The sequence below is a fragment of the Mixophyes fleayi genome, chromosome 2 (genome assembly GCF_038048845.1).
Source record: "Mixophyes fleayi isolate aMixFle1 chromosome 2, aMixFle1.hap1, whole genome shotgun sequence".
NCBI classification, from domain to species: domain Eukaryota; kingdom Metazoa; phylum Chordata; class Amphibia; order Anura; family Limnodynastidae; genus Mixophyes; species Mixophyes fleayi.
This window is the reverse complement of record NC_134403.1, coordinates 95,049,180-95,074,549: the sequence shown is the minus strand read 5'-3', so window position 1 is coordinate 95,074,549 and position 25,370 is coordinate 95,049,180. Positions and strand designations below refer to the sequence as shown.

The window sequence follows — 25,370 nt, the reverse complement described above, 5'->3', positions numbered from 1 at the left end:
GTTCTGAGATAGGGAGTCACAAGTACAGGGACCCCATTCTAAAGAACGTTTCCACTTTCGAATATATCCTTTAATGTCTACAAATGCAGATTAATAAATGCATTGAAAGATATGTGTGGTGCGGCCACACAGATTAAAGTCACTAAATAGCTGAGTACTTAATGCTGCTTTGCACTGAAGTATACAATGAGATTTGCTGCATGAAGGGACATTTTTCGGGGAACATCCTTACCAAGTACACAGTCATGCAGAGTCAACAAGAGTATTATATATTGCTGTGAAGGGAGCATGAGTTCAGATCACTAAATGTATTTGTTCCGACGTAGGCTACAAAACTACACATTATAATCTGTAATTTACGAATGTGGACAAATGAGCTGAAACTGCACATTCCTTTTTATTTTGTGATGTCATTTGCCGCTATTTGCACAACTACAACATGGTTTGTCTAACTTAGTGCAGTCGGGGGCAATATGAAGTAGCTGGAGCTGCAGTGTCCTCTTTACTTACTACTGGTTTGCCACGTGAACCCCCTCACTGTGCAGAGGTCACATGATGTAGAAGTCAGTTGTCCCTGTTCTAATAAGATGGGAGCAGTCAGCTGGGGGACCGTATGATACCGCCACAAATGCTAAAACTATTTGTCCGTAGGTAGATCCACAGTGTCAGCACAAGCCCACGTCTCTAAAAAGGCAATGAATAGGGCATTGGATGACAGGGCTCTTATAAATGGCCTCACATAAATCATTTCTCCTTTTGTAGAGTCTTGTTTGCATATTGTTATAAGGAGTGTAGACCAGAGATCTCTCAGTTCTTCTCATAGTTCTGAGAAACGTGAGTAGTAACATTTTAAACAAATACACACTAAAATATTACAGAAGTATTTTCAAGTTAGTTTGTGCCAAGAAAGTGTAAAATGGTTTCTCAGCGAATCTGACATATGCAGATATTGACCCCACGCTGCTGATAGCATAATTGTAGATTGTTTTCGCTACCTACTATGGGAAAACTTTACATGGTTTTATTAGAGCTGTTTCATTGCAAGTTTTACCTACAACTGTGTAGGTAAATTTGTGGCTTCCTACATGTTCACAGGAAAACCGCTTATATTTCCTGTGTGAAACAGTAATATCTGCAGATTACTGAGAAGAATTAATGCTTTTAAGCCCACTTAACTTTGTATATTAAGTTTGCTATAACAAATAAATATTACTGGAGCATATGTACATCACAAACATGTATTAATAGGATCAAGAAAAACCCAAATACTGATCTTAAAAAACAGGTCTTATTTATAAGGGAAAATCTTATAAATACTACCAGGAATCTACCATAGAATCTACCATAGAGATTATTCATCAAAGCAAGAGTTTTGTGGAACAGGTCATTTTGCAGAGTTCCGCAGTTACAATCTTTGAGACCTGGTTTTGCTTCATCATTCTGCAGAACGCCATTCTGCACTGTATTTGTACATTTGCAACTGGAATCGGAATGTAGGAGTTTATTTATGAATAGAGCTGGAACAACAGCAGTCAATTCATTCTGCTGTGTGGTATGGTTGGGGTACAAGAATTAAAGCCAAATTATGCTAGTGAAACATGCAAAATTGCATGGCCAAATGCAGAAAATGGGTGAGTATTTTGTTGAACAGTTTTGAAAATTTTGCTTATCTCTATTAATTGGTGGACAGTCTGCTAGTTATTCGCTCTATTAGATGATCAATTTGGGGTTGGAAACTGAGGAACACTTAGGTTTCTGATTCATTAAGGAAAGAAAAGGCAAAAAAAGGAGTACATTTTCTCCAGGACAATACATGTAACAGTGAAAGGGGTGCAAATGAATTTAATATTTTGCACACAAGTTAAATACTGGCATTTTTTTCATATATCACACATATATATATATATATATATATATATATATATATAGCATGGTGGCTAAGTGGTTAGCACTTCTGTCTTACAGCACTGGGCTCATGAGTTCAATTCCAGGCCATGGCCTTATCTGTGAGGAGTTTGTATGTTCTCCCCGTGTTTGCGTGGGTTTCCTCCCACACTCCAAAAAAAAAATACTGGTAGGTTAATTGGCTGCTAACAAAATTGACCCTAGTCTTTGTGTGTCTGTGTGTTAGGGAATGTGCAAGCTAATTTTTAGGCATAAATCTGCAAATATATGTTTGTGAATTACTTCCTAGAAATAGTGGGACATGGTTCTCTTAGAAGCTGTTAGATCAAGGGGTTTTGTGTATGTTAAACCACCCAGGGGGGCTGGTAGATAAGGGTAGCACCTTATGTCATTTATGGCAGGACGCAAATGGGAAAGCCTTTGAAGAAATCTCTTGCAAGACAATGAAATCTCACACATGTTTGGGAGGCCCCAGACATGCCGACTGCAGAGACTGGGTTGTATGTAAATGACAGATTCAAGCTGAATAAGGTCACAGGAAGGGGGGGGGGGGGGTGTGGGCCCTGTAGCTGGGTTTTAAAACTGTACTGAAAATGTAACTCCTGGTTCTTCTGAGGGAGTCAATTCGATATTGAAGAGGTCCCATTTTTCCTGCTCCTCCCGGCACCACAAACTTGATTCTAAGTGAGGTATCAATTCTGTGTTTTATCCTTGTTATTTTATAAGAAACAATTGCACTATATTTCTATGTCATTTTATTATCTTTTTATCTTAAGCATTGTGGATGTATCTTCCATATTAAATTACACTTAATAAGTTCTAGTCTCTGTGTTCTTATGAATTCACGCGACAGTTTGGTCCAGACGCTACCTAATTGAAACTGTGCAAACCTTGTGGTTTAAGTGAACTCTGATTAAAGTAAATTGTGTTGGATTAATGCTAGGGAGAACCGAAGGCTTCCTAAATAAGAGTGTCAGCTCTTATCCGAAAAAACCTTGGTGGTGGTAATTAGTATCGCAAAGCTAGTGTGTGGCATAGATAGGGAAGTATTTAATCATTTTAGACATACCAAGTGGTTGTTGTGTGGTTAACCCTGTGTCACATAAGTGTCACGCAGACTCAGGTGAGTGCTGTTCGTGACAAATTGGTGGCAGCGATGGGATATATTTTTTTATTTTTTTTTAAGAATTTAAGTGAATTAGGGTTGTGTGATCCCTGAGAGAGGAAATACAGACTAATTCACCAGAGACTGAACTCAATGCTTAAAACATTATAAGACATACAGCAATTGTTTCTTTCCCTCCCCTTCTCTTTTTTTTCTTATCTTTTTTTATTTGACATTAAACTGAGGAAATGGCTGCTGCATATAAACGCTTGACAAAGGAGGCGCTGATTTCAGACTGTGAGGATGGAGGAATTCCCACCAGTGGCAAAAGCAAGGAGCAATTGATTAAAGCTCTTGTGCAGAGGGATCAGCAACTCACAGCTGTGTCCGAGGAAGAGAATAGCCAGAACTCAGAAGTGGACCTGACTGTGGGTATTCCTCAAAACCAGGGACTGTTAATTTCGGATGATTCTAATGGTTCATGTGTGGACACTGCTATGGATGTTTATTTGCAAACTGCCCTAAAATATTTGGGCCCAGCGGACATTACAACTAAAATGCAACTCATACAGCAGTTCCAGGAGAAGGAAGCTGCTGACCGTCAGGAGAGGCGTGCTGCTATGGAGGTAGCAGAGCGCCAAGCAGAGCAACAGGCAGAAAGAGAATCTGCCGAGCGAGAGGCAGAGAGGAGATATGAGCTGGAGCTTGCGAAGCTCAAACGCCAGCCAGAAGCCAGAGATGCTGGTATTAGCAGACCCCGTCCTGAGAATTTCCCTGTATTGGAAAAAGATGGGGATTTGGATACCTTTTTGCGAGGTTTTGAAAAGACATGCCGACAGTATGGACTGGCCAAAGATCAGTGGGCACAATATTTAACCCCTGGTTTGCGAGGTAAAGCATTAGAAGCCTTTGCAGATCTTCCACCTGAGATGGACGGAAATTATGAGGCAATCAAAAGTGCCCTGTTGCAACGCTTTAACATCACCCCAGAGGCGCATAGGCAGAAATTCAGAGATTTAAAACGCAGTGCCTCTGACACATATTCAGGACTTGTGGCCCAGCTGTGTGCTTCATTCAAACAGTGGGTTGGAGGGCTACAGATCACCACCTTTGATGCTCTGCAAGATTTGATGATCCAGGAGCAGTTTCTGACTTTGTGCCCAGCTGATGTGAAGGAATGGGTAGTGGATCGGGACCCTGCGTCATCTGCGGAAGCAGCTAGACTGGCTGACAAGTACACTGTCACCCGGGCCCCTGCAGCTAAAAGAGGAACTTTTGTGCCAGGACAGTCTGCCTGGAAAGGGGAGCGGCCCGGAGGAGCACCTTCACCTGCTGTTGTTTCTTCATCTTTTGGGAGGGTGGGGGCCAAGCCTGTTCAGGGAGATACCCGCCGTTGTTTTATTTGCAACAGGACAGGGCACCTCAGTGCCGCCTGTCCAGACCGAAAGATATCTACAGCCTCCACTGTGGGACCACCTCCTCCCTGGTCTGCTCCAGCTGTCCTGTGTGTTGCGGGATCCCAAGTGAGCCGGAATGACAATCTGCAAACGGTCACTGTCGGTGAAAAGGTAACTGTGGGGTTAAGAGACACGGGTGCTGATGTTACCCTGGTGCGTTCAGAGTTGGTGGGGTCATCGGATATAATTCCAGGGAAAACTATTGCTGTGCGCGGGGTGGGAGGAATACACCCTGCTGTGCCTATGGCCCGGGTCTATCTGGACTGGGGTGCTGGAAGAGGTCTAAGGGAAGTCGGGGTATCAGACAATATTCCTACAAATGTTTTGCTTGGAACTGATTTAGGCAGGATGTTATCTCGTTATGTTGCTAGTAGTGATGTTGTGGACTCTGAACTTAACCATGTTTTTTCCCAGGTATCAGGATGTGACAGGGAAAATGTTTGTTCAGTTGTATCTGAAGTCTGTAAACTAGGATGTGAGAAGGAAAATGATTGCTCAATTGTATCCGACCTAGGTCAACTGTCTGTATCCAAGGAGGTAGGGGATGTAACTATTTCCTCAGTGTCAGTGGTCACACGTAGGCAAGCAGAGAAGGATAGGTCCTCACAATTAACTCCTGAGAGAGAGGTAGAAAGTCCCTCTGACCCAGAAACTCCCCCTCTAACCCCCCTCCCTCCAGCACCTGCAGTTACAGATGCCTTACCTTTATCACCAGACACTGAGCAGCAAGTGAGAAGCCAGGCTTTTCAACAAGCACAGCACACTGACACTACACTGGAAACACTGAGGTGCCTAGCAGGCAGTCCTCCCACTGAGTCTGATAAAGAAAGAGTGTTTTGGGAACAGGGAAGGTTGTATAAGGAAAGTGTAGCCAGAGATGTACCTGAGGCGGGGGGTGATGGAGAAACGGCTAGTGGTACCCCTTATGTATCGGGAAGGGTTACTCAGGGTAGCTCATGAGGTCCCGCTGGCAGGGCATTTAGGCATAAAGAAAACTAAGTCTCGCTTAAAGCAAAAGTTTTACTGGCCAGAAATGGGCAAAGATATTGCCAATTATTGTCGATCTTGTCATGCCTGTCAGATGGTGGGGAAGCCTTGTGATGTGGGACACGCCCCTCTAGTGCCCCTGCCACTAATAGCAGAACCCTTTGAGCGGGTAGCTGTGGACATTATAGGACCCCTTGCCATTCCCAGCAGCTCTGGAAAACAATTTATTCTCACTGTGGTGGACTATGCCACACGGTACCCCGAAGCGGTGGCCCTCTCCTCCATACGCGCTGACAAGGTGGCCGATGCCCTCATATCCATTTTCTCCAGGGTAGGATTCCCCAAGGAAATGTTAACTGATCAGGGCACACAGTTTATGTCTAATTTAATGCAAAGCCTTTGCAAAAAGATGCACGTGGAACACCTCATAGCCAGCCCCTACCACCCACAGACTAATGGCCTGTGTGAGTGTTTTAATGGTACTCTCAAACAGATGCTCAGAACCTTTGTGGAGTCCCAGGGGAGAGACTGGGAGAGGTTTCTGCCGCACCTCCTGTTTGCGTACAGGGAGGTGCCGCAGGAATCCACTGGCTTCTCCCCCTTTGAACTCCTGTATGGGCGCAGGGTGCGCGGTCCCTTAGATCTGATCAAAGAGGATTGGGAAGGGAAATTAATCACCCCCGAAACCTCCGTGGTCCACTATGTGGTGCAGTTCAGGGAGAGGATGCAATCCCTAATGGGGATGGTGCATAGTAATCTGAAGGCTGCCCAGACTAAGCAGAAGCAATGGTATGACCGCAGTGCTAGGGAGCGTATCTTTGAAGTGGGTCAGAAAGTTCTGGTATTGGTTCCTATGTGGCAGAATAAGTTACAGGCTGCTTGGGAGGGCCCCTTCTTGATAGTTCAACGCATCAATGATGTCAATTATGTGGTAGCCAGGGATGAGGGACGGAAGAGGCACAAGGTATATCATGTGAACATGATCAAGGCCTACCACGAAAGGGGGGTCTCTGTATTAGCTGTATGTAGCTTACCTGAAGAGGACCATGAGCCAGACCCCTTGTTAGACTTAGTAGCCTCTGCCAAGAGTGGGAGATCATTAGAGACCACCCAGCGTAGTGAGAGCTTGACAGAAGTACAGATAGATCAGCTGTTTGTGACATTGAAGCCCTATCAGAATCATTTTACAGGGAAGCCAGGACAAACACATCTAGTTGTTCATCATGTAAACACAGGCGATCAGCCTCCCCTCAGACAGACAGCTTATCGAGTTTCCCTGGAAGTGCAGACAGATATGAAAAGGGAGATTGAAGAAATGTTGGAGTTAGGGGTAATTAGAAAGTCCCACAGCTCCTGGGCTGCACCAGTAGTGCTGATCCCCAAAAAATGTGGTGGAACCCGGTTCTGTGTGGATTATAGAAGGTTAAATGAGGCTACTGTGTTTGATGCCTATCCCATGCCCAGGATAGATGAATTGCTAGAACGGTTAGCCCATGCTCGCTATATAACCATTATGGATCTGAGTAGGGGTTATTGGCAGATCCCTCTGACGCCTGAGGCTCAGGAGCGGTCCGCATTTATCACCCCGTTTGGTCTGTATGAGTTCCTGGTCATGCCCTTTGGGATGAAAAATGCCCCTGCCTCCTTCCAGCAACTTGTGGATAGCCTGCTAGAGGGCCAAGAGAGGTATGCTGTAGCCTACCTAGATGACATTGCTGTGTTTAGCCAGACCTGGGAAGAACATTTGATCCACTTGAGCAGTGTGCTAGCTAAAATAGCGGGGGCGGGTTTAACAATAAAACCTGAGAAATGTCAGATTGGTATGAATGAGGTGCAGTACTTGGGGCACCGAGTAGGAGGAGGTACCCTGCGTCCTGAGCCAACTAAGGTAGATGCTATTGCTGCATGGCCCACCCCTAAGACCAAGAAACAGATTATGTCCTTTTTGGGGACCGCTGGATATTACCGAAAATTCATGCCCCAATATAGCTCCTTAGCTAAGCCCCTAACTGACCTTACAAAAAAGAGGTTGCCCCAAGTGGTGACTTGGACCCCAGACTGTGAAGAGGCATTCACCGCATTGAAGTAAATGACAGATTCAAGCTGAATAAGGTCACAGGAAGGTGGGGGGGGGCTGTGGGCCCTGTAGCTGGGTTTTAAAACTGTACTGAAAATGTAACTCCTGGTTCTTCTGAGGGAGTCAATTCGATATTGAAGAGGTCCCATTTTTCCTGCTCCTCCCGGCACCACAAACTTGATTCTAAGTGAGGTATCAATTCTGTGTTTTATCCTTGTTATTTTATAAGAAACAATTGCACTATATTTCTATGTCATTTTATTATCTTTTTATCTTAAGCATTGTGGATGTATCTTCCATATTAAATTACACTTAATAAGTTCTAGTCTCTGTGTTCTTATGAATTCACGCGACAGTTTGGTCCAGACGCTACCTAATTGAAACTGTGCAATCCTTGTGGTTTAAGTGAACTCTGATTAAAGTAAATTGTGTTGGATTAATGCTAGGGAGAACCGAAGGCTTCCTAAATAAGAGTGTCAGCTCTTATCCGAAAAAACCTTGGTGGTGGTAATTAGTATCGCAAAGCTAGTGTGTGGCATAGATAGGGAAGTATTTATTCATTTTAGACATACCAAGTGGTATACATCCACTACCTATACATTCACTACCTATACATCCACTACTTACACCTGCCTATACATCCACTACTTACACCTGCCTATACATCCACTACCTATACATCCACTACTTACACCTGCCTATACATCCACTACTTACATCTGCCTATACATCCACTACCTATACATTCACTACTTACACCTGCCTATACATCCACTACCTATACATCCACTACTTACACCTGCCTATACATCCACTACCTATACATTCACTACCTATACATCCACTACTTACACCTGCCTATACATTCACTACTTACACCTGCCTATACATCCACTACCTATACATTCACTACCTATACATCCACTACTTACACCTGCCTATACATCCACTACTTAGATCTGCCTATACATCCACTACTTACACCTGCCTATACATCCACTACCTATACATTCACTACTTACACCTGCCTATACATCCACTACTTACATCTGCCTATACATCCACTACCTATACATCCACTACTTACACCTGCCTATACATCCACTACTTACATCTGCCTATACATCCACTACCTATACATCCACTACTTACACCTGCCTATACATTCATTACTTACACCTGCCTATACATCCACTACCTATGCATCCACTACTTACACCTGCCTATACATTCATTACTTACACCTGCCTATACATCCACTACCTATACATCGACTACTTACACCTGCCTATACATTCATTACTTACACCTGCCTATACATCCACTACCTATACATTTACTACCTATACATCCACTACTTACACCTGCCTATACATCCACTACTTACACCTGCCTATACATCCACTACCTATACATTCACTACCTATACATCCACTACTTACACCTGCCTATACATCCACTACTTACATCTGCCTATACATTCACTACCTATACATCCACTACTTACACCTGCCTATACATCCACTACTTACATCTGCCTATACATCCACTACCTATACATCCACTACTTACACCTGCCTATACATCCACTACCTATGCATCCACTACTTACACCTGCCTATACATTCATTACTTACACCTGCCTATACATCCACTACCTATACATCCACTACTTACACCTGCCTATACATTCATTACTTACACCTGCCTATACATCCACTACCTATACATTTACTACCTATACATCCACTACTTACACCTGCCTATACATCCACTACTTACACCTGCCTATACATCCACTACCTATACATTCACTACCTATACATCCACTACTTACACCTGCCTATACATCCACTACTTACATCTGCCTATACATTCACTACCTATACATCCACTACTTACACCTGCCTATACATCCACTACTTACATCTGCCTATACATCCACTACCTATACATCCACTACTTACACCTGCCTATACATCCACTACCTATACATTCACTACTTACACCTGCCTATACATCCACTACCTATACATTCACTACCTATACATCCACTACTTACAGCTGACTATACATCCACTACTTACACCTGCCTATACATCCACTACTTACACCTGCCTATACATCCACTACTTACACCTGCCTATACATCCACTACTTACATCTGCCTATACATCCACTACCTATACATCCACTACTTACACCTGCCTATACATCCACTACCTATACATTCACTACCTATACATCCACTACTTACACCTGCCTATACATCCACTACTTACACCTGCCTATACATCCACTACCTATACATTCACTACCTATACATCCACTACTTACACCTGCCTATACATCCATTACTTACATCTGCCTGTACATTCACTACCTATACATCCACTACTTACACCTGCCTATACATCCACTACTTACATCTGCCTATACATCCACTACCTATACATCCACTACTTACACCTGCCTATACATCCACTACCTATACATTCACTACTTACACCTGCCTATACATCCACTACTTACACCTGCCTATACATCCACTACCTATACATTCACTACCTATACATCCACTACTTACACCTGCCTATACATCCACTACTTACACCTGCCTATACATCCACTACCTATACATCCACTACTTACACCTGCCTATACATCCACTACTTACATCTGCCTATACATCCACTACCTATACATCCACTACTTACACCTGCCTATACATCCACTACTTACACCTGCCTATACATCCACTACCTATACATTCACTACCTATACATCCACTACTTCCACCTGCCTATACATCCACTACTTACATCTGCCTATACATCCACTACCTATACATCCACTACTTACACCTGCCTATACATCCACTACCTATACATCCACTACTTACACCTGCCTATACATCCACTACCTATACATCCACTACTTACACCTGCCTATACATCCACTACCTATACATCCACTACTTACACCTGCCTATACATCCACTACCTATACATCCACTACTTACACCTGCCTATACATCCACTACCTATACATCCACTACTTACACCTGCCTATACATCCACTACCTATACATCCACTACTTACACCTGCCTATACATCCACTACCTATACATCCACTACTTACACTTGCCCCTAACCACACGCAAATAAAACTGCTTTTTCAGCCATATCTGCGTCTACATCCCACTATGAATCTGAATGCATTTGCTTTAACACGCCCTTACTCTACATTGCCTAAGTTAGAACTCCCTCCCCTGTCGTGCCTCTTCAGGAATAAAGAGTCACAAATGGCAAACAAAAACTTTCTAAGTAGGCACAGTAGAAAAGACGCAAAGATGTGCCACGCAAACAGGCGTACGTCTCACTCTAATCTCTACTCTCTGTGCCTGGCATGCTGAGGTGCCTCAAACAGACCTCTCCACCTTAAATTGCTGTGGCCAGGCTGTCCTTGATTGCCTTCATTGAAGGGTATGACCATCAGCCAGCTTAAGCTTTTCCCATATGGTGGGTTCAGGGGAGAAAGTTACCCAACAGGCATGTTTCTGCCCAACTGTTCCAGATAATTAGGGCAGCACTGAGGTTAAACACACCTAGCTTCTTAAGTATGTTAGAAAGGAAATTAAGGGGATAGGCCACATACTGGGATGGCATGTAGCAGCAAGCGAACTATATTTTTGTGGCGAAGGACAGGGTGTTGGAAGTCATATAGGATAATTTGGAGTAGCTGGCCTTTAAAATATAAGACCTTAGGAATCAGTCATAGCACCAAAACCATAAAATTCACAGGGTGCCCAACTTCAAGAACTGTCTTATACAACTTCTGGGTATGGCTCTCAAATTTACTAGAGCACTTGGTTGAAATTTACCAGATTCATCGCCTCTTGAGCACGAAATGACCTGACTCAGATCCACTGCATTGTATTGTGCCTTATTTTACTATTATCAGACATAAAAGAGCTTTCTCCAGACCATCAGAGACAAACCTTTAGATGAACCTAATAGTTTCCATGTCCTGCATTTCCCAGGTATGAAGTTATACCTTCATGATGGACGTTGTAGTGTTTGTGTGTCTGCCTTAATTGCGTTGCACATTTATGCTAATAAACCTACTCAATAGCAAGGAGTCCCTGGAAATTATATTCTAATATTGGCAACTGTGATCTAGAAGCCCATTGCCGAAGGGAGGCCCAGAGTTGCTACATCCATCAGTATTTTGCAATTTTGGGCTTACAGGAAGTACTTGCAACAAAATAACTCAGCTTTCCTGTGAGATGTGCTGTGGTTTATGTAAAGTTCCCCTATTTGCAATGCACAATTGGCCTCTGTGCTAGGTTTTACTTACTTCTTTGTCTTAAGGAATATTTAAATAAAGCTTGGTGAAATGTTAGTGAGACAATGCACATTACTTAGATGCTGAAGGGGGAGAGTACCCATTCTAAGACCAGGAAACTAAAGAATTTCTATGACCATATAAAAGCACAAGGGCTTTTGTACAAGTTACAGAAATCTACTGCGACTTTTGATATATTTACCCTTTAAAGTAGAAGGTACATGCATTATTCCTTATAATACATTAGTGGTAGTGTTTTACAAACATATATTTTGGTATACAAGTGCGGGATATATTGCGTGGAACCCCTTTATCCAGAAAACAAAATCTTTGTAATTAATAGCTGTTTTACCTTGATAACTTCATACCCACAGTGTAAAACAGAATAATTCACCAAGTACCTCCTCATAGAGGAGCACTGTTAATGATTAGGGTAATGCGAGGATCTGTGTGGGGACAATTGTAATTTCTAAATATAATTTAGTACATATTAGGTATGGTGTGGCAATTTGCAGAAAATCCCATTGTCTTAGAACCCCTAAATACAAGCTTTTTAGATAATAGATCCCATATCTAAAAAGAGGGGAAGACACAAGCCATTAGTTACTTAGACCTACTACATGCCAGGGAGACCCACCAGTGTATCTTGTATGTATGCAGACTGAGGGCTAGATTTACTAAGCTGCGGGTTTGAAAAAGTGGGGATGTTGCCTATAGCAACCAATCAGATTCTAGCTTTCATTTATTTAGTGCTTTCTACAAAATGACAGCTAGAATCTGATTGGTTGCTATAGGCAACATCCCCACTTTTTCAAACCCGCAGCTTAGTAAATCTAGCCCTAAATGTTTATTTAGTAATACATAACTCTTGTTTAATAAATTCTCTTACACTTTATGCAACTGTGACTAGCACCAAGTCACATCATCTCTCACCATTGCAGACTTCCTTATTGTAATCAGATGGGACATTGACAAATTACTGCGGTCAGTGGCCCTGTGAAACTCTTATGGCTGTAGTATAGAAAGAAATAAGGAGTTTCAGCATCACTGTCTCTATTTCAGAAGTTGCCTGATTAATCATCTGGTCCAATTTGTTGCCATATGTGTGTGGCAAAAGTTAAGTAGATCCTGCCAAAAGGCCAGATTATATGGTAGCAGCTGGTGTGTATACAGCCAAGTATACAGTGCTGCCATATGTCTCCCGGATAGCTGGCTGCATAGTGCTGTACAGTCTGACAATATGGTCTATTTTTTTTAACTACTGTATATTGATCCAGCATTGCAGTGTTCTGTGGGATAGAAACAGTCATTCAAACGATTGGATTAGACTGTGGTTGGCTGATGCTCACATTGCCTTTTCTATGCAGCCATCGGCCTAATACAATTCATGGCACCCTTATGGTCCACAGTGGCCAAAACACTGAAAGACAATTTCTACTAAATGTGGCTGTCCATGTGTGTGGCCAAATCAGTCACAGTTGTTTGCCGTTGTTGACACCTTTGGATACAACGCTCTGTCTACTTTAGTAAAGTGAAACTTCAATTGGCATTGAAAGTATAGCTCTAAGTATTATATTTAGTATATGATAAAATACAAAGAGACTATACTCTATGTTCTAAGCTGACATATGGCAGAGATATTTCCTTTTTCTCAGTCTTGCTTCTCCTCTGGTTTTTCCCATTTGACTTCTCTTTAGCAGTTCTGCTTTTTTTCACTGTACAAAATTAACTACATGTTTCTCTTTTTTTTTAATACTCTATTTGTCTACCACCCCCTCCTCCGGCGCTGTGAGACCCAATCCGCTTCAGATCTGAGCAGGCATCTCCTGCTCTCCTGTCTCTCCATAATAGCCCAGCTCCACACTCCATGGCTGACATGGAGAAGCGTCAGGAAGCAGCTTCCTAGGCAAGAAGCTGCCGGTTGCCGTTACTTCACATCAGCGGCCACTGCTTGGTATTGGGGTACCGCAGGGAAAATAATAGTCTATTTCTCTCTGTTTATATAAGTTATCTTATCGACATTTCTCAATTTCTGTCAGTTTGAAGGAATAACACAAGGAGTACCCCATCCCATGATGTAATAAGTGTTTCAAGTTAATGAATGGGTGGTGAGAATTCTGGATATGAGTACTTCATTATAAAAAAAAGTACTCGCTTCCACTCCAACGTTCCTTTAAGCTATGGCAGTACGAAGATTCTCTATTGTTTTTGTCTTGCCCATTATATACGCCACGTCTCAATGTAGGATGGTTATCTTTCAAGTGATCACTGATAATGCTAGACAACTGGAAAACATTTATTTATGAATGTTTATACTTTTAGTATTACATGCAGTTTTAGTATTACATGCAGATTTAGTATTACATGCAGATTTAGTATTACATGCAGTTTTAGTATTACATGCAGATTTAGTATTACATGCATGCATGAAAAAGACTTAGGGATTTAGTTATTACCAATCTTATTTTCTTCACATTAATGCATCATTTCTTATCGCAATTATACAAAATGATTTAATGGGCCTATTTATTAAACTCACTTTCACTCATTTTACCTACAGGTTCTTATGGGCTATTTTGCACATTGCGATAGGAAGGAGGGCAGGAGAATGAAGCCTGCTATAGAGGGATCTGAAGATCCCCCTCCTGTAATGCTCTCCCCAAAGGCTATAACAGCTAACTCCATCTTCAGATGGCATTAGCTGTCAGGGTTAAGCTCAGTATTTCGGACCTTGATAAATAGGGCATTATCACATCTTCGTAGTCCCCTTAGAAATCTATGGGGGTTGCATCTGTGATCAAACATGCTGGTATCTCAGAGATATCTGCAGTGATCCTCTAATAATAAATCGGCATGTTCCTTTAAAATGTGATAATCTTCCAAAAAATGCAATTTTGGGTGGATTTATCGGGTTAAAAACCTCTTTGGAGGTTCATAAAATATGGCAAAATGTTTAAATCTGTTCTGCAAAATATTCACCTCATTCTGCATTTGGGAGCAAATTAGTATCACCTGTCGTACCCCAATCAAAAAACACAACAGAAAAATGATTGGCTGACTTCAGCCCACTTCTATTCATAGGGGAAAATTCAATTGGCCGCGTCACTGCCGAAAGTAACAGTAATAGTGCGCAGTCCACGTTACTTTCGGCGATAATGCCGCCAAATGAATTCACCGCATAGACTACAAATGTGAATTTACACATACAGTGCGGAATGGCCATAGCACTGGGCGATGAAGCAATAACGGAACTCCTACAGTATATTGCTCCATCTTGAGTTTGTCTTGATTTACCACATTATGAAACATATTTTTATTTGTCAATTAAATATGAATCCAGCATTTCCTTGAACATTCTATGCAGAGTGATCACATCCTGATTTGGGCGTTTTTTCGGAAGAGACTATAATAAAAGACGTATCAAAGGCCTTGACACTCACATTACGGGAAGGCTGTCAAGGGGAACAAGATGGTAATTGGGCCATTTTTACATTTACAAATAAGGGCTGGCAGAGAGATTGACATAACTTAATATAAAGGTTCCCTAACCATCATTGCCTCTGGCACCATAACTTGCCCCCAACGAGCACTGGTGCAGATACAGTCTGTACGCAGGAAACAAAATAATTAAAAACAAAACTCATGGACCAAACATATAAATGATAAATGGCCCCGTTCATGCTTCATTTCCCTGAGTTTAATCCAAACATTAGATTCAAACAATCAGTTCAACTACAGCACTTTGGAAAAGGTCTGCAGTATTTGATGTCAACTTTGCACCATTAGTTGTGCTACAAGGTTTGCAAAGGAGAAACAATCCACAGGCACAAATGAGCCAATATTATTCAGGTTGTATCACTTGAGAAAATAATTACATTTGCTAATGATAATATTACATCCCACAAATGTCACCCGGGCATTGATCCAACATTTTTAAGTTCTAAACTTTCTCATTTTTTATTTGAAACACAGTTCCATGGATAGCAGCATTTGACAACAATTTCCATTAACGTTGCTGTTCAGGTGAAGTGTGCTACAAGTGTTGCAGTCTAACATGACCTTCGTTTACTACAACTTGACTGAACAAACATATAATCTGTATTTTTGTTTGTACTCTAAATGCTCATCTTAAATACATGTTAATATTGGTCCCACTGGGGCGATTCTGTCACCTGAAGGCCTGAATGCTGAGTAACAATAACAATATTCAATTTGCCAACAAATGTATATGGCCAAATTAGGTCAGACCCGTTTTCTAGGCGCTACAGTCGAGAGGTTGGATTTCTGTTAGCGCTGTCAGAAGCTGAGCACACACAACATTCAATAGCAATCACCTTCTGATCATATTTACATACATGCCCCATAGTGACCCGGTTATTTACAAACTGTTATTGGAAATATAACCAAAAACAAAGTAGGTTTCATTATTTTGTAATTGCCTCCTTTTCAATTGAATTGACACTGTTAAAATCTTACAATATTCTTAAATAAATCGTAGCAGCACAGCAGGGACTGTTAGCAGAACATAGACTGACAGATATCTGTAAGTTGTTGTGTGAACAGGGAAATTGTTGTTCTTGATATTAGTAATAAGGAACCTAAATCATAAAGCACAATATAGTAACACACTATTAAACTTCTCTATTTCCCTTCCTATATACTGCTCATCTGTTTCATGTAACACCTAAAGGTAAAGAGAAGTTGGGCTACCTTTCTTTCCTGAAAGGTAAAGGTCCATTTGTGTGGCTAACAACCTCTGCTGCACCCTGCAAAAACAGGTATGCATGTAAACATGGACAAGCTCCGTCTCTAGATGATCACTGAAATATTTTATCTAGAGCCACAATATCAAATATTAATAATGCAAATCAGAAATATGGGGTCCTCATTCAGGAAGCAGACAGGATGCGCATAACATGAGGTTTTGCCCCCATGTACCTAGATATTCTGCCCAGCACATATCAAGGTGCTAACTTACCCTCTGCTCTCTCGGGAGACACCTCTGTGAACTGGAAGTGAACCAACATTTGAGGAGAGCCTGAAAAGGAGCACTGTGCAAGAGTGTATACCATACTGCCCACTCTCCCGGAATGTCCGGGACACACCCGAATTCCGAGTAGGTCTCCCAGACTCCCGGGAGAGCCGGTCATTCTCCCACATCCTGCCCACCTCCTAGAGACGCGGATCACGGCGAATTGGTCCCACCTCCCACGTCAAAATTGCGCTTTTGCATCATTGCACTGCAGGGGCAGGGACAAAATGACGCGCCCCATCCCCTCCGTCCTCCCACTTTACCTCTCCTCCGGGATCTCCCAGAGGGAAAAACAAAAAAGTTGGTAAGTATGGAGTAAACATCACATCAAAGTCCAACCTTGCAGCACTTTAGAATCACCCTTTTTAGTAAAAATTAAACTCTTCAAACTGTCTGCTAAAATACTACCTTGTTTAGCTTCCGTTATTGTTTAAATTAATCGGGGTCAGGGAACACTTAGACTGCATGTTGCACTATAGTGTGCCTGAAGGTTTGTTTTTTTTCATAGATTTTTTATATTGGTAAAGGGCATCTAGAAATGGGCTTCTCCACTAAAGTGCAACTGCAAAATGCACTCTATTAGCGGTTTAGTCCGAGAGCCAATCTCTGTGAGGTCAGAGCGGATGCACATTTCACATCTGTTCGCGGACTGGAAATGGTTGTGTGCCCCTCCACACAGCTATGAGTGTCCTTAAAATGTGTCCATTATCTAATTTTAAAAATCTTCTCCTAAAAAAGTAAATCATGTTTTGCTCTGCTCTGCAAAATGAAGTACTCTGTACTTATCAAGGAGCATCCTAAATCCACCCAACTCCCATCAATCGGTGCAAACTTCTACTAATCCCCAAACTCTGCCAATTTGCAATGCAAACCCAGGTGTTTTGCCACAAATACAGGCTGCGCACATTTCAGCACACAGAACCAACAATTTTCCGCTGTGTCGCCTGTGTTGAGCTTTGTACATTACCCCCATTGTATTGCGCATATTTGCAGATATCAAACCGCAGTCATCACCTAGCCCTCATCAGGCCAGGTGCTCCCATCCTGACGCACAACATGTGTTTATTCCACAATGGATAACACTTTGCCATGCAAAACCATGTATTATCCTGTAAAATCAGCACAAAGACAGTGACATCACAACAGCATCTTGCTCTGCGCAGTAATTTTGCAAATGTCTTTCTGCTGCTCTTTCTCACCCATACATTACTACCAATGTCTCACACATATGGCACAATTCTACCACTCGACCTGACTAAGCTACAAGATTACTCTTCAATTTGGCAGGTGACATGGATGAGAGTCATGGGGTCTTGTTAGTGTGGTTGAAACAATGATATAGGTAATCTTTGTACCAAATTTACAGGCATAGATAGGATTGGATCATTTTCAGACATTGTACTCATTTTAGAGTCACACACATGGCGACATCCGGCCAAATGCCTAATGCTGCTAGCAATACTGCAGCATGTGTGGTTAGCTTTATAGAGGTGTAAGGTGCTCTCCTCTCTCGCTTGTATAGGTGTCTTTACTTAGTTATAACTTCCTGTACTTTCTACCCACCTTCCTCTGCTGAGAAGGGAGGAAGTCAACATTAAAAATAAGTATGGGTAATGTGAAAGCCCATAATCACTCCATAATCGTGCTTTATCTACATCATACTACTGATATTTTTTGCAATCTATTATCAGATTTTCCATGCTGGAGAGTGCAATGTAAGTTATATATTTTGAAAAGGACCCAATAATATTATTATTATTATTATTATTATTATTATTATTATTATTATTATTATTATTATTATTTATGTTTTGTGAAGCCAAATAAGTGGTCTACTACATTGTTTGGCTGCTTTGTTTCATAGGAGTTTATGAATATTAATTAATAATTGAACATCATACAGAGTTGGCCGCAAAATGGGAGTATGTAAAAATATCGTATGCTGAGTCATACACATCTTAAGATCTATGTAGGTCGCCTCCAGTAACATATATGTCTGATTTACGCTAGACACACATCACAGGCACTTATGTCCCACTTGCGCCCATGTTTTTATCCATTTGTTTTATGTGCAACAAATGCATTAGATATTAGGCATCAATAAAACGTAAAAACCTCTCTAATACAGCCGAAAAAACTCCCTGTCTTGAGTACAAATAAAAAAGTTTTGTTTAAACACGCAGACAAAAGCATATTATTCACTCACAATTGCGCAAACATGCCCTTAATGTACACGGCCTATGTTAGAATACCCCCATGACTTCTCTCCAGGTGCAGGCTAGCGTAATCATGCAAACCTGCATGGGTAAATATGCGTGCGCCCACTTTCTGGCCATGCACGGTGTCATTTCATACAGGATATGTTACACGAACTGGCGGAATATTCACTCTGTATCAGCCCCCCAGTATTTAATATAAAATATCTGTCATCTACACACAGTCAAGTAAGCCATTTTGCAAAGTAATTTAGGGCAAGATCAGGAGCCACTATCGTAGACAACTGTTTGAACCTTACCCAGCAGCGTCTGTGCCTAAAAACACGTTCCAAACCTCTACCCAGAGGGCCAGCTCATTTGATTGGAGTTTTTATTTAAAAATAAATGAACCAGTTGAGACATGTTTGAAATCCAAATATATTTGTGAACCTCACACAACTCGCATGTCAATGTTATTGCTATAAATAACAGTCACACAGTCTTGTTTATCAGTTTTGTTTAGAAGATGACATAAACCAGCTTTTGTTTGTGTATGATGCAGTTCCATTTGGCCAGTGACAATTAAATGTATTTATGCAGTCACTGGCCTACCTTATTGATTGGGCCTATGTGATCTGGTGTGCTGGCCTGCGCTGCGCGTGATCACAATTGTGCAATTTGTCAATAGTAGACAGTTTTAAAGAAGTGTAATGCTGCCTTCTCTTTACTTGAGGCCTGCTCCTCCTAGAATTTCCCTAAGATGGAACAGATCTATTAAATTCTCTTAATCCTATTAGAACCGCCACAAAGTTGGTGTGGTACAATTTCTGTCTCAACCATCTATGACGGGGATGAGGGAAAGATAAGAACAAGCTGCCCGGCCAGACTTTATGGTAGAATTTCAATTGGGCGTGTTACTGTTAAAAGTAACGCGGCCTGAGCATTATTACTGTTATTACAGTAATAGTGCACGTAATTACCGTTATTACAGTAGTTTTAACGCCAGACTTTTGCTCGCAACTCCCTGAGCTGCGAGCAGAAAGTCAGGTTAATATTACCGTAATAACGGTAATATCTATAACGCGGCGGTACTTCGGGGGGAATTGAATTCCCCCCATATTGTCTAAAAGCACCTGAGTGACACTAAGTATGTGGGTAAACACACCTACCATATAAACATACTCAAGGTACACCACACCACAGAGTCGGTATCTGTGGTTTCTTGCTTACAAATGGAGGAACTAGATAGTGACTTCAAAGGTGAGGGTGATGTAGAAAAGGTTTTCTTTGGCAAATAGCTTGGTGACAGAGGGGGCAGCTGGCCTCAGGGAAGACATAAATTGCACAGTGTGCTTTCTTTTCTTGTGATGAGGTGGATTGTTGTTGTTACTCGCAGTCCGCATACAGGAATAGATGGGAAAAGGGATCTCTTAAAGCCTGAAAACATGAACTGTTGGTAGCTCTTGAGGACTGAGTTTGGGCACCTCTGCCTTAAACTATAGATGAAATAGATGCACAGGAGCAACGTAGTTAATAAAAAGTAATCGTTTATGTATAAAATTGCAATATCTCACTACAACATGATTAACAATGAGTTTCAGTAATAAACAGATGGAAGGTCCTTGGACAGTGTTCCTTGGACAGTGCTTCTGCAAATGAGGATTGTGACAACCGGTTTTGCTGTATAAAACAGCTTAATTAGGATCATATTCAGCTATCAGAAGCTTTTCAGTAGGAAACCAGGCAGAGCCTCTTTGTTGTCCCATCATGTAGATAGCAATCAACATAGGCCACCCGCTTACTGAGTTTCGCTAAAGGCTGGAGAGAGTATATTTGGAGATGTACAGAAGATACTGGAGTTAGGTGTTGTCCAGGAATCATACAGTTCATGAGCAGCTAACTCTGTTTTGTTCTCCAAAAAGTATAAAGAAACATGGCTTAGTATAGACCACCGCTGACTAAATGATGTATCTATGTCTAATGCTTATCCCCTGCCCCATATTATGCATTGCTGGAATATTATAGTTAGTAGGAGCACAGAATATTTCCATCTTTAACTTGTGTAAAGAATATTAGCATTTTTCACTGAAGGCAGGACATGAAGCAGAAGCACAGCACCTAGGACATTATATTTGGTGGGCTAAAAAAGCTCTGATAGAAAGGATTGGTGATTCAGCGCTCCCTATAATTGTGGAATGTTAATTCTGCAGCCTCTTGGGACCGGAGGGGAAAGGGGAAGGGGTAGGTTAAAGGGTGGCTCAACCCTTGGTTACAGTAGATTTAAATGCTAGTCCCTGGGCGCCCAGGGACTAGCATTTATATCTAAAAAAGCTCTGAAACTGTCCCAGCCCATGACCAAGACAGGTATTAGCATTCTTAGGTTGCTCCTGACTACAGCACTGTAGCCAAGCCCCTGACAAGCAACAGCCATCCACAGTAGTAGACTAGACACCCGCTTGCAAGTTGAAAGTGAGAGCGAGTGCTTTAATACTGACAGCACCAAACTCTAAGGACTTTACTGCACCCCAGGATGTAATTGGAGCAGTACTAAGCTAGGAGGTTCCTGGCATACAGCAGCACCCTGTGGCTTGTTTGCAGTGGCGGATCCAGGAGGGGGCTATCGGGGCAATCGCCCCCCCTAGCAGGGGCTTGCTGCCGGCGGCTGCACACTATGTGCAGATCCGTTCGGCAGAGAGAGTTAGGGAGAGAGTCCTGCCCAACTGCTCTGATTGCCGTCGGCAGCTTTAGGTGTCAAAAAGGGGGCGGGGCTACATCGCCCCCCCTAAATCGCCCCCGGTACAATTAAGTTCTGGATCCGCCCCTGCTTGTTTGAGATGGAAACTTTTGACCAGGGAGATGGGATATGCAATTTTTGAAAAGGAATTATTGGTCACTGTGTGGATTGTTAAATACTTCAGTCATATTTGCATTTCACCACGTTGACCGACAACAGCCCTGTAAAGTGGCTACAGCACATCTTCAGGGAAAATGACAGATAGCTGCAGTGGAACCGAGTGCCTCATATCTGTGACTTTCAAATTATCCACAAGCAATAAAAAACCCACAACAACACAGATGTCCCAGGAGAAAAAGTCTATATTTCTATGTTAGAGACTGTGAAACCAGTAGCCAGATTGTGGGGATGTGGAGGACATGTACAGTGGAAGGTGAGTAAGCCTAGGCCCCCACTCCACCAAACCCACAACCGAAATTCACTCACATATTGATATAGTGGGGTCAAGGAGGCACACCCCGCAGTGCACAAATGGTTGTGAGTCCAGAAGGAGTATTGCCTCCTGATAATCCTAGGAGGCGACACCTAGCGAAGCTCATTTTGCAATAGCTACATATTGCCCAAGTGTGAGCTGTTCCAAGTGCCAACAATACCCCCAAAAACATGGTGAAATAAGTTGGCACATTGAGTCCACCATAAAGCAGAAACTTTATTTTTGCACTGCTCCACAAAACTACGCACATTGGTGCACCTACTTCAAAATTAGCAAGGAGAGCCCTCATTCTGCCCAAAAGTCACTGCTCAGCAAACACCATCATATTACTCCAAAAACCTGAGCATTTTGGAAATCTAGGCACACCAGCGCAGATCAGGGTGCATGATCTCACCAAATAGAATTTTGCACTTTGCCTCCACAGTTGCAGTTTGTACAAATTTCTACACTCTAAAGCGGCTATGATTCAGGACAGCAATATTCCTTTATAAATAGCATACATCTCAAATACTATAGGGCTTTAATGTGTTCATATTATTTTTAGAAGACATAAAGCTGCTCTACCTTGTACTTTCCAACTCTCCCGAGATGTCAGGGAGATTCCAAAATAGTGGGTGATCTCCCTGACTCCCGGAAGATTCTGGCATTCTCCCTGATGCTGAACCAGTAATGGGCTCCGCCCTCTGTGGCATGATAATACAGGTCGAATATTGTGTCCTATATCCATGCATTGATGTCTATGTAGGTGGCCATTTCCATGGAGACCAAGATTTAATGAAAGACTGTCAGTTCAGATGACGAACATGACTTCAGTATTGGAGTCAGAAATGTAATGTCAGGAATGGAGTTACTTGAGTTTCTAGAGAATCATTAGCTGTTTTTCTTTAATGGGGTAGAAGACAATGGAGCTCCCATTCACAGTATCACAATCAGGTGTGATAACTACTGAACACATTTTATTCACTGACAATTTTTAAAAAAAATAAATACTGATGGCTGTCATTTTTTATTAAGAAATCACTTTCCTGTATTATAGTTTCAATGTACTGATAGCTGTCTAACTGTTTCTTCTCTCTGTTGTGTCTGGGAGGACTTTACTCCCCTTCACTGCAACACAACCCAGAAGTAGGGACTGTGTGCGCTGTCTGATTTTGGGACTGGAGTGTGCACAGGACCATGGAGAGGGGCAGGAGCAGCAGTCAAGATGCTACAGGTGACTTGCAGGTACAAAACAAGGTGCATCTCAGGCAGTTCCTGAACTAACATTGGAGCATCAGGTGTGGTGCACCTAGGTACATGGAGATATTGAGGTCCCTGCATGGGGAATTAGCGAGCTGTGGGCCCAGGTTCCCTCCTCCTTGCACCGGGGCCCACAGCTCGCTAGTTCTGCCTCTGGTCTCAAGAAAAGATAAGATGGGGGGGATATTATGTTTTTATTGATAATGGAGTAACTGTGTCTATAGAACATGATACTGTTCAGCTCTATATAATGTGATGCTGCACCGTTCTATAAGTTGCACCTGGTGTTGCTGGGCGTGTCCTTGGGTAGCACTATATATGCCCATGTGCGCAGCCAGACACGCCCCTAAAGCAGAGCAGGACACGCCCTCTGTGCGTTGCTCCAAGCTGTTACTTGTGTAGTCTCTCTGAAATAAGTTTTCAAAAATAGGCAAGTATGTAAGTATGCTCTACCTAGATTAACACAGTTTATGGGAATAAGTAGCTGTTTTACTGTAATGTTAAACAAGACTATAAATTATGTATTACAAGGAATAGTAGCTATGTAATGTAAATGATGTTTTAGTTGAACATTATAAGAATTGCATAAACTTGTATAACTTTTTTCAGAATTTCATTCACCATTTTATCATAAATGTGTCATGAAACAGACAAGGGCAGGTCTAAAACAACATCAAATATTTGAGTTCCAAAAATTTAGCATATATCATTTACGGGGCTAATTTAAGAGCAAATGCAACTATTGGGGGCAAAATTAGCACCTGGAAAAAAAACATTTTGTGGTACAGGAGGGAAATGTGAAATGTACAACATGAATTAGAGTTGTGAGAGTATGTGGCTTAGACCAACTCTAAAATACCTTGCAAAACTAGAGTAGATCTGTGTGTGCGCACTATTTGCACAGCTGCCTAACTCTAAATCGGACCTAAATGCAAAGATGGAGTTGTTCAAATCAGATCACTTATTATTTCTACATAGCCCTTGCTAAACCTACAAGTACAACTAGGCCCATCACCCCTAGGGCCAGATTATGTGTGTATGTCTCTGATCAAATGTGTGTGTGTCTCCCTCATACTTTACACCACTATGTATCTCATTGCAATACTACATGTTTCTGTACAATGAATTGTTTCTTTGTAAAACTATATAGGTTTAGGGGGGAAAGCAAACTGCTAATTTTGCCCCGAATGCTCTAGTAACTCCAGTGCACTCCATGGTGTGCAGCAGTGTAATCAGTTCATCAAGCTTCCACTGTAATGGACAGTTTAAAAAGTCTCACTAACTGAAAATAAATGGTGCTGGCTTTAATTCACTGTTTGCACTAACTGAGCACAAAATTCCTGTGAAGTTGCAGAGCTGAACGTTCCTGTCTCAATGACAATAGCGATAAGCCACCTTTCCACCTAATTAATCAGTTAATGAAATAAACAATAGCAAGTGTTTGTTGGTTACACATCAGAAAACAATCTCTAAACAAAAACGTACCTTGTTCAAAATGTGGCTTGTCGCTGGCTACACAAGCAGGGTTATCTTGAAAGAACGCTTCTGTGCTAAAAAATCCTAGTTAAGCTTTATTTTGTGGTTAGTAGAAGGAAGTAACTGATGTGACATTATGCCTTTATAAGGAAATATCAACCGTTTTAACCCTTCCTCTATTTCAGCGCCACCTGATTAGTCAAAAAGATGTTAACACCGTTACCCACTTCCTAGCTTGCTTTTGCAACTCTGAGTGCTGTTGAGAGTGAGACTTGTTGTCTGTTGCAATGTATGTATTGCTTATTCACAATCACTCCATAGA

At 41.9% G+C, this 25,370-nt stretch overlaps 2 protein-coding genes across 2 annotated transcripts in view; one reads left to right on the top strand and one right to left on the bottom strand.

Moving 5' to 3' along the window:
* LCP1 (lymphocyte cytosolic protein 1) overlaps window positions 1-25,165 on the bottom strand; it is a 59,612-nt gene extending 34,447 nt beyond the window's left edge. Inside the window, exon 1 of the mRNA XM_075199717.1 lies at window positions 25,058-25,165. The gene's annotated coding sequence lies outside the window, so the exon portion shown is untranslated. The remainder of the gene's footprint in view (window positions 1-25,057) is intronic.
* On the top strand, window positions 3,323-5,427 carry LOC142139836 (uncharacterized). The gene has a single exon (XM_075197704.1). The coding sequence runs from the start codon at window positions 3,508-3,510 to the stop codon at window positions 5,425-5,427; it is 1,920 nt and encodes a 639-aa protein (XP_075053805.1). The 5' UTR covers window positions 3,323-3,507.
* Window positions 25,166-25,370: the final 205 nt, after the last annotated feature.